Below are 11,986 nucleotides of genomic sequence, written 5' to 3' on the forward strand. Positions count from 1 at the left end.
TCCAAAAGCCAAGGGGAGGCTGGGACTGACCCTCGAGGGAAAGGGAGTTCTGAAGGCAGGTGGCTCCCTCTGGGAGAGCTTGGCCGCAGAGAAGCAGCCTGCCGGAGTTTCCCTGAGCACGAGTCTCCAAGGTGGCAAAACACCCAGACCGTCTGAACCTCCAGGTGTCCGCCCCCAGTTCGACTGAATGAGTGTGTAAATAAGAGTGTAACTTCACTCCAGCTTTCCTCGCCTAGACGGAATCGCCCAAACCCGGGCTAGTCTCTTCACCTGGGGCGAGGGCGTGAACGTTGGGGGAGGGAGTTTACGTGGGATATCACGCTTTCCCCGGGTCCTTACCACTTTGTGGAAGACCCGAATGTGAAGTGTCCGTGGGAAGGAAGGTCGGAGAGTAGGGATGGGGAGAAATTGTGGTACCTATCCCGCCCCCGCCCAAGCAGCCCTGGGAGAGATGAAATGGCCGAGAGGGTAGACGATTTTGCAGGTCAAGGCCAATAGTAAACAGCTGACGATTTCTTAGAAAGGAGAGTTGGGTTCGGCGTCTGGAAGATTCCTCCCCTCACCCCTTTCCTCTCAAAGTTACCTACTCTGTCTGTTTGTAGCCCCTTGCGAGATAAGCCCCGAGACCACCCTCGGTGGGGGGTGGGGGTGGGGGTGGGGAGCTGGACGGTTACAGCCGCGGAGACTGCGGAGGAATTAAGGTCTCCGCTGACAATTATCTGACTGCTTCAGCTGAAAGTTGAATTCTCTGAGCGCGCCCAATTTAGAAGGTCACCTTGATCCATACCCCGATGTAACAGGTGTCTCTTTGGGCTTGGGGGTGGGAGACGAGAAGAAGTCACGCAAGGATTTCGAAGATGTTGCCTGCTGATTCCCCGAGAAAATTGACGGGATGAGTGCGGCATTCCAGAATTATTGATTCAAAGCCCAAGTCTAAGACAACCTGGTCAACCATTGGACCCAGTTCAAAGGACGGAAAACGCTCTGCCATCGCTGAGACTTGGGGGGGAAAAAAGATTTTCCAAATAGTTGTTGAGATTAACAGTCAAGTACCCCCTCGCCCCTCTCCCCACTGGGTTCCTGACTTTCCTCTCCGGTTCCTTGAATGGCACGGACTCTGAGGCCCTTGAGACTAGTGGACAGCACTTATCCCGAGATCACAGGCACAACCGGACCACAAAATCTCTCACTAATGTCTCCCACCTGCTGGCCCTCACTCGCTTGGACCCTGGGCCCCACAGGGACCCCATCCCGTCAGCCCAGGTGAATAGTCTAGTTCAATCGCAGTCTCCTAATCCGATTTTTTTTTCTTTTGTTGGTTGGGGGCAGAATGCTGTAGATTTAAACCCCTTTGAACTCCCTGGGCCTCAAAAACTGCCCTGGTGTCATTTTCTGTTCCTTGAGGTCATTGCTGCTGGGGGTCAGGACTGCAGATTTTCTTCGCATTTTTGTGACCAGTGGCCATTGCGCCCTCCTTCCTCCTCGTTTCCAATTTCTACGAACCAGCATTAAGGCTAATCAGAAATTGAAGCCGAGGTCTTCGGAGCACCAGGCTCAGTGCTCTGGGCACCGTGTCCACTACACAGGGAGAAGAAAACGGCAGAGACAGTTTTATTAATGTTTGCGGGCTGCTGGGCAGACATTTCTGTCACTGCGCGAGTTTTCTGGGACAGAGTGGGTGGCAGTGAACCGTTACTGCTGTAGTGGTCCGTCCACTGAATTTTTCTGAGCTAATGCAGACAGCAGGAGAGAGAAAACGGTTGATAAAGCGGCCCCAGCCCCTCCAAGCGAATCCCGCTGCAGGGCGATGGAGGAGTTGGGAAGCCACGGTGGCAGAACGCAGGCCGCTCTGCGTTGTTAAGAGGGAAGCTGGATTTGTTCTTTTCTCTGCTCACTGTGCTGGGTTCTGAAGGGATTGGGACTGGGAGAGGGAGCTCCGGGACTGAGCACGAAGGGAGGGGAGAGGATGGTGGGGAACTCTCCAGGAGGGCCTGCTCTACTCCTGAGAAGGAAGTCTAGAAAGCTGAGCCTAACGCTGACTTGAGTGGGAAGTCGGACTCTGGGAGAGCGTTCAGACAGCAGCTGCAGATTCAGGTCGTAGTGGTTCAGGACTCCTGCAACAGGGTTTGCTGATACTCCGAATTATCTGCCTGGAAAGGAACCGGGTACCTCTGGTCAATGAGAGAGGGAAAGAAAAGGACATTAATTGAGTCTCAGGGCTGTAGGTTTGATGAAACAATTAAAAAGCATTTACTAAAAACCTGCAATGAGCCTAGCATTATACTAGAAAATAGTGCCACCCAGGAAAAAAGAAAAAGCTCCTTCCATTAAAGGGGAAGACTTTCTATGGAGGAGAAAGGAGACACGGAAAGTACAAGGAAGAGATATTCGTAAGATAGACGAAATAAATACAGGAACGTTTTAGGAGGGTGGGATAGCAGAACACCAGCAGATGGGGCAGTTTCTCTGATCAGTCTTACCTCCGAATGGGAGAGGAGAGGACTGAGTTTTGGGAGCTGGGTTGGAGGCAGAGAGAATCTGTTTGGAGCCTTTCTAAGAATAGGAATGTACCTTTGGATCTTCACCCTGCCTTCCAGTTGGTGTTAGGAAGGTTTGGTTAGGAAGGTTAGGACGTTTTTTTGTGGAAAAGGAGTGAGGTGGATTTAGGCCAAAGTTGTAGAGGGAGAAGTCCAGAGGGGCTGAAATACCTAGTTTCCTGGCAGTTTTTCCCTCCCAGGGCAAAGAAGTCCTGGAGAGTCTGGGAGTCCAAAATTCATGCCTTCATTTTACAGATGGGGAAACAGTCCCAGAGAGTGGAAACATCTTGATCAATATTGAACTCCTAATTAGTAGTGAAATCTCTTGATTTTAAATTCGGGGATCTTTCCCTAACCTTGTAAGCACCATAGCTGGAACACCTTGCTGATGATGTAGATGCTACTTCTAATTTCTCATCTCTGTTATCTCAGCCCCCTCTTCAATCCAGAGAATGAGCTGATGAGGACCACTCACCACTTTTGAGGCACTGATCTGGTACTGCTTTCTTGGGGAAGTTAATTTCTTATTTCTTGCCTTCTACTTCTCGACACCTACCTTCTCCCGTTCTTTTTTCTCTCCCTCTCTCCTCCCCCAGACTCTAACCTTTTGGAACAGAAGAGACAGATCTAGCAATTGTTTCTTTTCTGAGACTAGCTTACTTGTGCTTCATGGATGACCATGGGTGCTACGTCATCTTCTAATTGTTATATGTGCAACTATAGTCGAGACTGATAGAATGCAAAACTCCTGAATTCACTTTTTCAACCTTCTTGGACCTCAACAACTTGCTGCCGAAAGGTTGGTTTCCTTGTGGGTCTGTCTGACAGACTCCTTCAAGTGTCCATTTATAAGACCTCCATCACCTGTTCTTCAGAGAAGGGAAAAGGACTTTGGAATTATCTCAGTAATTAGTGGAGTCAAGAAGGAGTACTGACCTAAATCATTTGGTTATTTGCCCAACTACCTGCTTTATGCTGAGCACTCATGCTCTGACTGGAGGGTCACTGACAATACTAATCACAGTAATAAAAATAAATAGAGAAAACTGTTGGTTGAATGGGTTATTAACTAGGAAGACCTCTTCAGAATTATTAGGTTGTATTCTTGGGCAGTTAGAACCCTGAATCAATGATGCTATTGGGGTATCTCAGTCCCTTTTGCCCTCCCCATCTTTCCAGATAGTTTTCATTCAACAACTGCTACTCTTCATTCCCCCAACTTTCCCTCTCCCCCCAAGGATCTTCCATCAGGGGATTTGTCCTACCAACAGAGAGATTTTTGCCCTTTTCCAATTGGAGGTAAAGAGTACAGAACTTCTGGTTTCTCAGAACTCTGTTTTATTGGAATGTTTCCCAGACACCTTGGGCCCCTCAAATCCCATACCCTTCTTTTTGGTGTCCTAGCCTGGGTCAGAGGACCATTCTGATCCAAGTCCTTTTTCTGGGATTGTGATACTTGAGCTACCCAAGAGAATACAGTCCTGGTCCCCTCCTCCCTGCTCCCTCAAATTGACCCATCTCAATATTACCCCAGGAAGGTTCTCTCTTGTGGTCCCTCGATTATTGAGCCCTGGAAGATATTACCAGGAGTCACAGTCTGCTCTGATTCTTCCCTGTGGAGAAGAATGATGCACATAACAGGCTAACTGATTATCCATTGTTTGAAGGCACTACTAGGTAAGCCTGACACCTGAAACCTTTTGTGAGGACTATATTAGGATTTTGTTCTTTACTCTCAGGATATAGTAGCTTCCTTTCTCCTCAACAACCCAACATGAATGCCACCTGGCACCTACCCTCCATTTCAGGCACAAGTATGCCTCTGACACATTTCAAGGTTCCTGCTCAGTTCAGGTGACAGTAAGAGTCACTAACAGAATCCCCAGGTTACTTTGGGGGGGGGTATGGTCTTCCTACCTGATTGGGAACACCTATTTTATTTTCCTAGGTCCCCCAGTGTGTCCTTCTCTCCCACATATCTTTCACTTTTCCTTTTCACTAGTCCTCTTTCTAGGAGTCCCAGGGCTGGATGCATCCTAGATGAGGTTACCCATTGTCTCTACTCTGGCTTTCCCCCTCAAGGCTCTTTCTCCAAGCTGGGCCGGACAGGAAGTTTTGCTCTTGTCACTCACTTTGCACCATTATTCCCTTACAGGAAATTGGGCCTCACTATCTGGTCCTCCAGAGTCCTAGGCTTTCAGTTGGAGTTCAGGCTCTCCAGCTTAGCACGTTAGACTCTAAGTTTCTAATTAGAGGACGGACATCTTCCATTAGAAATTGAAGTCGCACTGGCCCTATTAGGTCAGGCACAGCATTACCTCCATCTCTGCTCTGCCCCCACATCCAGCGCAAAATAGTAATAACTAACCAACCTCTCACCTTCGTGTCTGGCCTTAGGGCCAGTTACTTCGTAGCCTCGGTCTCTCCTTACCCACTGCGCCTGAACTGGGGCTGTAGGAATTGCTGGAGAAATCTTAGGAACCTCCCTCTGGTTTGGAGGTCCTAGGATGGTGGGGATGGTAGCTCCCCCTTGGGGCAGGGCTACTGTTTACAGGGTAAGGAGCAAGAGCCAGCACCAGAACCTGTATGGATAACCCTCCAGGTCCTGCTCGGGTGACTGATCAATGAGGCTCTTGCTCGCGGTCGCTCAGAATCCCTCTTCCGAAGTCTTCTCGGAAGGTCTGGGTCCCAGTTCCGAGCCCCAGGTCGGAGCAGGAAACTGAACAACTTCTTTGCAAACAGGGTTCGACAGCCAGAATTTGGGCTGTAAAGGGAAGAGGACGATGGACAACTACAGGCCAATGTCTTCTTTAACTGTTTTCTCCCAGCACACCCAGGACGGAACCACAAAGATGCCCCGAAACTGGGGGAGATGAAATGGACTTTGGGGCGCACTGGGTTCTTGGAGCCTGTAAACTATGAATATTCCTGTGCATCTGCGATGAGTTCTTTGACTTTGAGACCAGGCAGAAGGAGAACCTCTATTCTAGTCCTGCTGTTTCTCCCAACGAGGCCGTTCCTTCCCTGGACAGAGCAGTTAGTCTGGGCAGGGCAGCCGAAGAGGGGTGGGCGGGGGAGTAAGGACTGCCCTCTCTCTCTCTCCCGACCTCTTTTCCCTCCCCATTCCTTTCTTCCTCCTCCCCCTTCTATCTACCCCTCCCCCTCCCTGCTCAGCCCCCTTTCGCAGTCTCGGCCCATGTTCCCCAACTCTCCGCTGGAGGTGAAGGATATAATAGGCTCTGCTCTGTCCCCACCCGGGAGGGGCGGAGAAAACCCATCTCGGCGATGACGCGCGGGGGCGCCGGCCGCATGAGGCGCTGAGGCGGCAGGGCCCTGGCTCATTCCTCCCCATCAGAGCCCCCCTGGTCGTGCGCTTGTCCCCAGGGGTAGGGTGGAAGGTCGTAGAACTCCAAGCTGAAGCGCCCGCGGGTGGAGGGGCGAGGACGGCAGCCAGCAGAGCAGAGAGGGCGCAAGCAAGGGAGCGGCCCGAGCAGCGGGGAGAATGAGCGGGCGCCTTCCTTGGTCCCGAAGCAGCCCCCCAGGCACCTCAGCCATCGCTGCCATCTAGGGGCCGTAGGGGCCCCACCGGGCGGGAAGAGAAAGCGGAGGAGGTCCCTGGGCGATTAGGAACCTGGCCGGAGAGCAGGATGCAGCGCCCCATGGAGCTGGGCGCCGCGCATTACTTCCCGGCCGAAGCCTTCCCGGACCACCGCTCCCACCGCTACCGGAGTTTCATGATCGAAGAGATTCTCACTGATCCTCCAGACGCAAAGAGTGCTGCGCCGGCTGCCGCTGGGGAACTGCTCAAGTTCGGTGTGCAAGCATTGCTGTCTGCGAGGCCCTTCCACAGCCACCTGGGTACGTTGGGCCAAATCAAGGGCGGGGAGGGCGAGAAGGGGCGGGGGCCAGCGGCCGGGAAGGGTCCCCGTCCGGCTCAGCTGTGGGCATAGGCGAGGGAGAAGTGATAGCCACCAAGCAGTTCTGCCCCGCTGCAATCAACCAGCCTTCCAGTATATCCGTTAGCAAACGAATCAGTCAGTCTGTCTACTTGGTTGGGATGCAGAGACCCAGTTTAGGTATGAGGAGATACACAAAATAAAGAGCCCTGCCCCTGGGGAGTTGGCAATCCAACAGTCCTGCCTGACTGTCTTGGTGGTTAAAAGGAGGAGCTATAGGGCCTTCCGGGCCCTTCTTCCAGTTCCTTTGGTCCAGCAGCATTGGGCCCAGGCCTCCAGAGGAAATACAAATCGGTCACTTTCTGCTTAGCATTCATCTTATTGCATTATTCAGAGTTCTTTGAGCTTTTCCACAGAAGGGCTTTGTACGAACCAAGGATAGGGAGAAAAGGCTACACAATGTTCCTGGTATCAACTTAGGGACCCGTGGTTCCTCAAGAGACCAATTTTCCAGGTGTTCTCAACCCCCTGCTGGGTCCCACCTTTAGAGAAAATATTCTCTTGAGAGCGAATCACTCCCTCCCCTGTATGCTTTTATGTGGTCCTTCATGAGACCCCTGAACTGCTTGCCCTGAGCAACGTATGAGAGCCAGATGGGATGAGATTGCTTCATCTCGCTCTACCTCAGCACAGCTCAGGGCAGTTTCTCAGAATTTTTCTCTGACATTCAAGACTTCAAGGCTTTCAGATTCTGGTCTCTTTCGGCTGGACTCAGTACAGCCAATGTTTGCCACGTCAAAGGGAGCCAGGAGACTAGTGGTCCCACAGGGAAGAAAATAGGTTGAGCCTGAGTCCCGGTTAGGTCAGTGGAGACCCCTTTCATTTTGAAGTGTCTGGATATGAAGAAAGAAAATAATTGTAATCCTTATCAAAAAGATGGCAAAATTAAGATGGTAAGATTCTCTGTCATAGAGGCCTACCAAACTATATATTTCAGCTTCAGAAGACTTCAGCTGTGATGAAGAGGGCAAGAATAATAGGGTCTGAACTAGGTCAAGGGTAGATTGTCTGAGTTAGTAGCCACTGAATCACCTATGGGCCTGGACAAAAAAAAAACAAAACAACAAAAAACCTGGACCCATTGATGTGCCTCTCAAACTATATAACATCCTCAAGTTCTTTGCTTTTGTTTCCTCAAGCAGGCTAACAGGGTCTTCCAGGAGTTTCAGCCCTTCTAGAGAAACATCTCTTCTCCTCTCTGCTCTATCTGAAGCCCATTTCTCAGGTCTTGTTCATCCAGATCCCTAGGGTTGGGAAATCATTTCCCCCAGCCCTGCTGGTTTAGATCGTCCTGGGTTAGTCAAGGGACTAGAAGTTCTTAAGAGGTACTGCAACAACATCATTGGTCCTCTTGGGCCTTGGGATGCTTGTCTTCTTTTCTAAGGAGATGGTTATAATCAAGTGGTATTTGAAACAAGATTAAAATCAACTTTAATAGTCCCACTATTTTATTAAATTCTTATATATTATGGAGAAAGTTGAGAAAATGACCGTTCTTTGTTTGTCTTTGTGGCTTTAATATTTTTCTTCCTTTACCCCCACCCCCATTCTTTCTTTTTCACTTTTTCCCATATTTTCACTCGGTTTATTTCCATTTCTCCTACCCATCCCACAGAAGCCCAGTTGGGAAATCAGTGGTATAGGATCCAGTCCTTTTAAAAAAAAGTGTTATTTAGGGATTTTTGGGGACTGAAAGCATATTTAAAGCTTTTAATATTGGGGGAAGGGGACAGGAACAGAAGAAACTATGGGAATACTCATTCAGAAAAGGCATGCTAAACTAAAACCGAATGATTTTTTTGGTGCTAAGAGTGTAAATAAACAGAGGAAAAAATCCTTTTAATCCCTCTTTTTTGTTATCCAGCGATCCCATACCCTGGCAAAACAAGAACACTTCCCTGCACATTTCTTTTTCGGTGTGAGATTGGGCAGGCCAGAATCCCCTGGGTTGTTAAATTCGAGGTTAGCACTGGCAAAAATGGGGAATAGTTAGGGAGTGGATTCAACCTGCAGATTATTCGTTGCCAGTAATTTATTTCATTGTAAAAATTCATTCCAAGTGGTAGAATTTGGAAGCGTTTTCCTGTCGAAACATCTGACCAGTGTAATATATTATTTAACACTCAGAGCCACAGTTTCCAAAAGGACTCACATATACACGCATTTAAATACACTTAATGTTTATAAGCACTGTATAGGTAGTCCTAATCTATGCCCATTTTATACATGTTCGAACAGGTGTACGTACATTTATACATATGTTTTCTCATAAGCCACGTTTTCATATAGGTTTGGATTTTCTCTTTTTAAAGGGTTTTGTAAAATTCTTACTAAAAAACAATCCAGTCTTGGAAATGAGGGCAAACTTCCTTTCTTCCTAACCCAGCCAACTATGTTGTTTCCCCTTAGCTTCGGGTTTTCTCTTGGTTTCCGTTTCCCACGAATTAGAGACGTCCAGAATCCTGGACTTCGGGATACTACTATTTTATAGTCAGAGAAGAGAGCTGGAACATCTGCAGGAATGTTATGGAAGAAGTTGGTGATGGGGCCAGAAGGAGTTACTTAATCTGGGGATTTCAGAGCCACTGGGGGAGAGGGATCGGAGAAGATTAGGGAAAGTGCCCCAAAAGATTCCAGCAGCAATAGGAGTAGATTTTGGTGACTCACTCGCCCCAGCGCAGATGAGCCAACCCGGTGGCGCCCTAGCTGTTGCCGGAGAATCCTGCGTGGGGGACGTGAGCAGATGCTGACTTGTCCTCTCCTCTCTTTTCTCTCCTCTGGGTTTCTGGGTTTCCTCGGGCACCAGCGGTGCTGAAGGCAGAGCAGGCAGCGGTCTTCAAGTTCCCCTTAGCGCCCCTGGGCTGCTCCAGCCTGGGCTCTGCACTGCTAGCCGCAGGTTCCGGACTCCAAGGAGGTTCCGCCTCACCTCACCTCCCTCTGGAGCTGCACCTCCGTGGAAAGCTGGAGTCTGGCCCGGCCGAGCCGGGTACCAAAGCCAAGAAGGGCCGGCGGAGCCGGACGGTCTTCACCGAACTGCAACTCATGGGCTTGGAGAAGCGCTTCGAAAAGCAAAAGTACCTCTCCACGCCGGACAGGTAGTGTCAAGGGGCTTCTGTCGGGGTCTGCGGGGGATGGAGTAGTGGGGAGGAGGAGCGGCGATGGGGGCCCAGATCTAGGGCTCCCTTTCCTTGAGGAATTTTTGGGAATGGAAGAGAAGGAAGCAGGGAGCCCAACCTGAAGGCATCCTTCGCTTTTGCGCTTCCACAGAATAGACCTCGCTGAATCATTGGGCCTGAGCCAGCTGCAAGTGAAGACTTGGTACCAGAACAGAAGGATGAAGTGGAAGAAAATAGTGAGTATGAGGCCCCAGAATTCCGCGCTATGCCCCAAGTCTCTCCATTTTCTCTGCATCCGCAGCAATCTGTATTCTGGTAGCCTCCACAGCACACACTGGGTCCGCTGCCTCGAGAATAGTCTTTTTTTTTTTTCCTCAGGAAAAACGCCTTTCTGACTAGAAGCTTCATTATTTTACTGAGGTTTATTATCGTAGAGTTCGAACGTAGGGATAACAGTCAAATAGGCAAGTGGGATCGGGGAAAAAAGGTTGAGGGAAAGCAGAGACGGACCCAAATCAGCCTTTAATCCATAATAGAATCCCCACAGCCAAGCGGAACAAGGAAGGTTAGTTAGACTGAAACTAGGTCCTCTCTCTCGGGTTTTGGGCGGGGAGATACTATAATATCGGTGAGACAGCTGCTTGTCGTCTCTCCTGACCTGCGGCCACCTGTAGCTTTGGCCTAAAAGCGCTCAACTTCTCTGTTCATCTACAGGTGTTACAGGGCGGCGGTCTCGAATCTCCTACTAAACCGAAAGGACGCCCCAAGAAGAATTCCATTCCCACCAGCGAACAGCTGACGGAGCAGGAGCGGGCCAAAGAGGCAGAGAAGCAGGCGGAGAATCTAAGCTCGCCTTGTGAAGTCAACCAGGAGGAGTGAGCGTGGTAACCAGAATTCTTCCGCCTTGCGGCCGTTACCGACCCGGTGGACAGTCAGTGCCTCGACCCTGGGACCGCTCTCCCTTAGACAAACCAAAGACTACCTTCAAGGTCTTTCCTCCAGAGGACAGGATTAGCCTAGAGGACAGACTAAACCGTGCCAGACCTTATTCGGGCGAGGCATTTTTGCCATTCTCTTCCATCCTGGGAACAGATCAAGTGTCGGTCTCCTGCTCTTTTCTCCAAAATGTACTGAGCTTATTTGGAGCAGCATTAAGGATGGAGAGGAGTGTCTGCTGCTGAAAAAAAAAAAAAACCTTTTGTTGTTGTTGTTTGTTTGTTTCCGCAAAACTGTCCCACTGAGTAATTCAAGGAAGCCAGAATTAAACAAATAGGGAAAAAATATGCCACCCACCCAAGAAACAAAAGAAACTTCAAACGAATTTTAATGATTGAGGAGAAAGTTTTTTTGTTCCTGCTGAAGGGGTATTTAAGGTTTCGGAACCGCCCTACGGGTGGGGGCGCGCGCACACACACTCACGCGCACGCAAGTTCACACTCACTCACACTCATGCCCTTGCAGGGCTTGGCCACTTCCTGGAAGGACCTCTCCAAGGTACGGGAGTCCCAACGGTCTCGATGCGTCTCTGGAGTCCTAGGTTCGGAAGGGGCAAACCCAGAGGTATCGGAGACCAAACCCAACCCTCGATCCTGGGACTCGAGCCTTTCCCAAAGCTCCGCCTTAACTTGAGAAGATAGTGACTTTATTCCAATAAAGTATTTTATGACACAAGGGCTGGGGTTGATGCTTCTGCCGCTACAGCTGTCTTGTTTCGGCCGAGGCTGATTTCTCTCGGCCTGTCTCGGGTGCCCGAGGTTTTAGGGGTTAGCAGATTCAGCGTAGCGGCTGGAAAGAGTGTGAATGGCACCGGTTTTTTTTTTTTTTAAGTAACTTGACGAAAAAATATTTTTGGGTGGGGGAGTATCTGGTCTTTTGCTTCAAAGCAGATGTGTCTCTGCGTGGCTGTATGGTTGATGCTCTGCGATCGACTTTTAATATTGTTTTTCTGGATTATCAACTCAATTTTTCCTTTTGCTTTGACTTTGGGGCATGCATGGAGAGGGTGTCTAAAAGGGAAAATCTGAGTTCCTTTCCTACTTTTCAGCCGTGGGTCCCACTACAGCTCAGGACCGAAGGGTAAATCTTTGTCAGTCGCCACCAAATAGCAAATAGAGGCAAGGGTTTCAGCCCTTTACTAATCTTTGGCAGGGTGGGGAGAGGGACTGCGCAGCGGGAGAACCAGTCGGCATAATCTCGGGATAAAACGAGTTTTTTCGTGCGACTAGATTCAGGATTTGAGAGCCGCTTCTTAGTTTTGTTATCCAGGTTGTTCACGCAGGTTTTCTGACCTCGCAGAACCTGCCACTGTCCCTGCTATCGAGGCTGCCAGAGCTAGGCGACTCCTTCCTCGTTGTTAGGTTTTTAGCTGGTAGCTTGC

The 11,986-nt window shown here is 49.7% G+C and overlaps 1 protein-coding gene across 1 annotated transcript; it reads left to right on the plus strand.

Moving 5' to 3' along the window:
* Positions 1-5,764: 5,764 nt before the first annotated feature.
* On the plus strand, positions 5,765-11,566 carry BARX1 (BARX homeobox 1). Its single transcript, XM_001378893.4, has 4 exons — positions 5,765-6,395; positions 9,300-9,588; positions 9,761-9,845; positions 10,324-11,566. The coding sequence occupies exons 1-4, from the start codon at positions 6,185-6,187 to the stop codon at positions 10,486-10,488; spliced, it is 750 nt and encodes a 249-aa protein (XP_001378930.1). The 5' UTR covers positions 5,765-6,184; the 3' UTR covers positions 10,489-11,566.
* Positions 11,567-11,986: the final 420 nt, after the last annotated feature.

The sequence above is a fragment of the Monodelphis domestica genome, chromosome 7, assembly GCF_027887165.1.
Source record: "Monodelphis domestica isolate mMonDom1 chromosome 7, mMonDom1.pri, whole genome shotgun sequence".
Lineage (NCBI taxonomy): Eukaryota > Metazoa > Chordata > Mammalia > Didelphimorphia > Didelphidae > Monodelphis > Monodelphis domestica.

Coding starts and splice junctions, on each gene's coding strand:
- BARX1 (XM_001378893.4), top strand. CDS start 6,185: ATGCAGCGCCCCATGGAGCTGGGCGCCGCGCATTACTTCCCGGCCGAA. Junction 6,396..9,299: donor GCCCTTCCACAGCCACCTGG/GTACGTTGGGCC, acceptor CTCGGGCACCAG/CGGTGCTGAAGGCAGAGCAG. Junction 9,589..9,760: donor TACCTCTCCACGCCGGACAG/GTAGTGTCAAGG, acceptor GCGCTTCCACAG/AATAGACCTCGCTGAATCAT.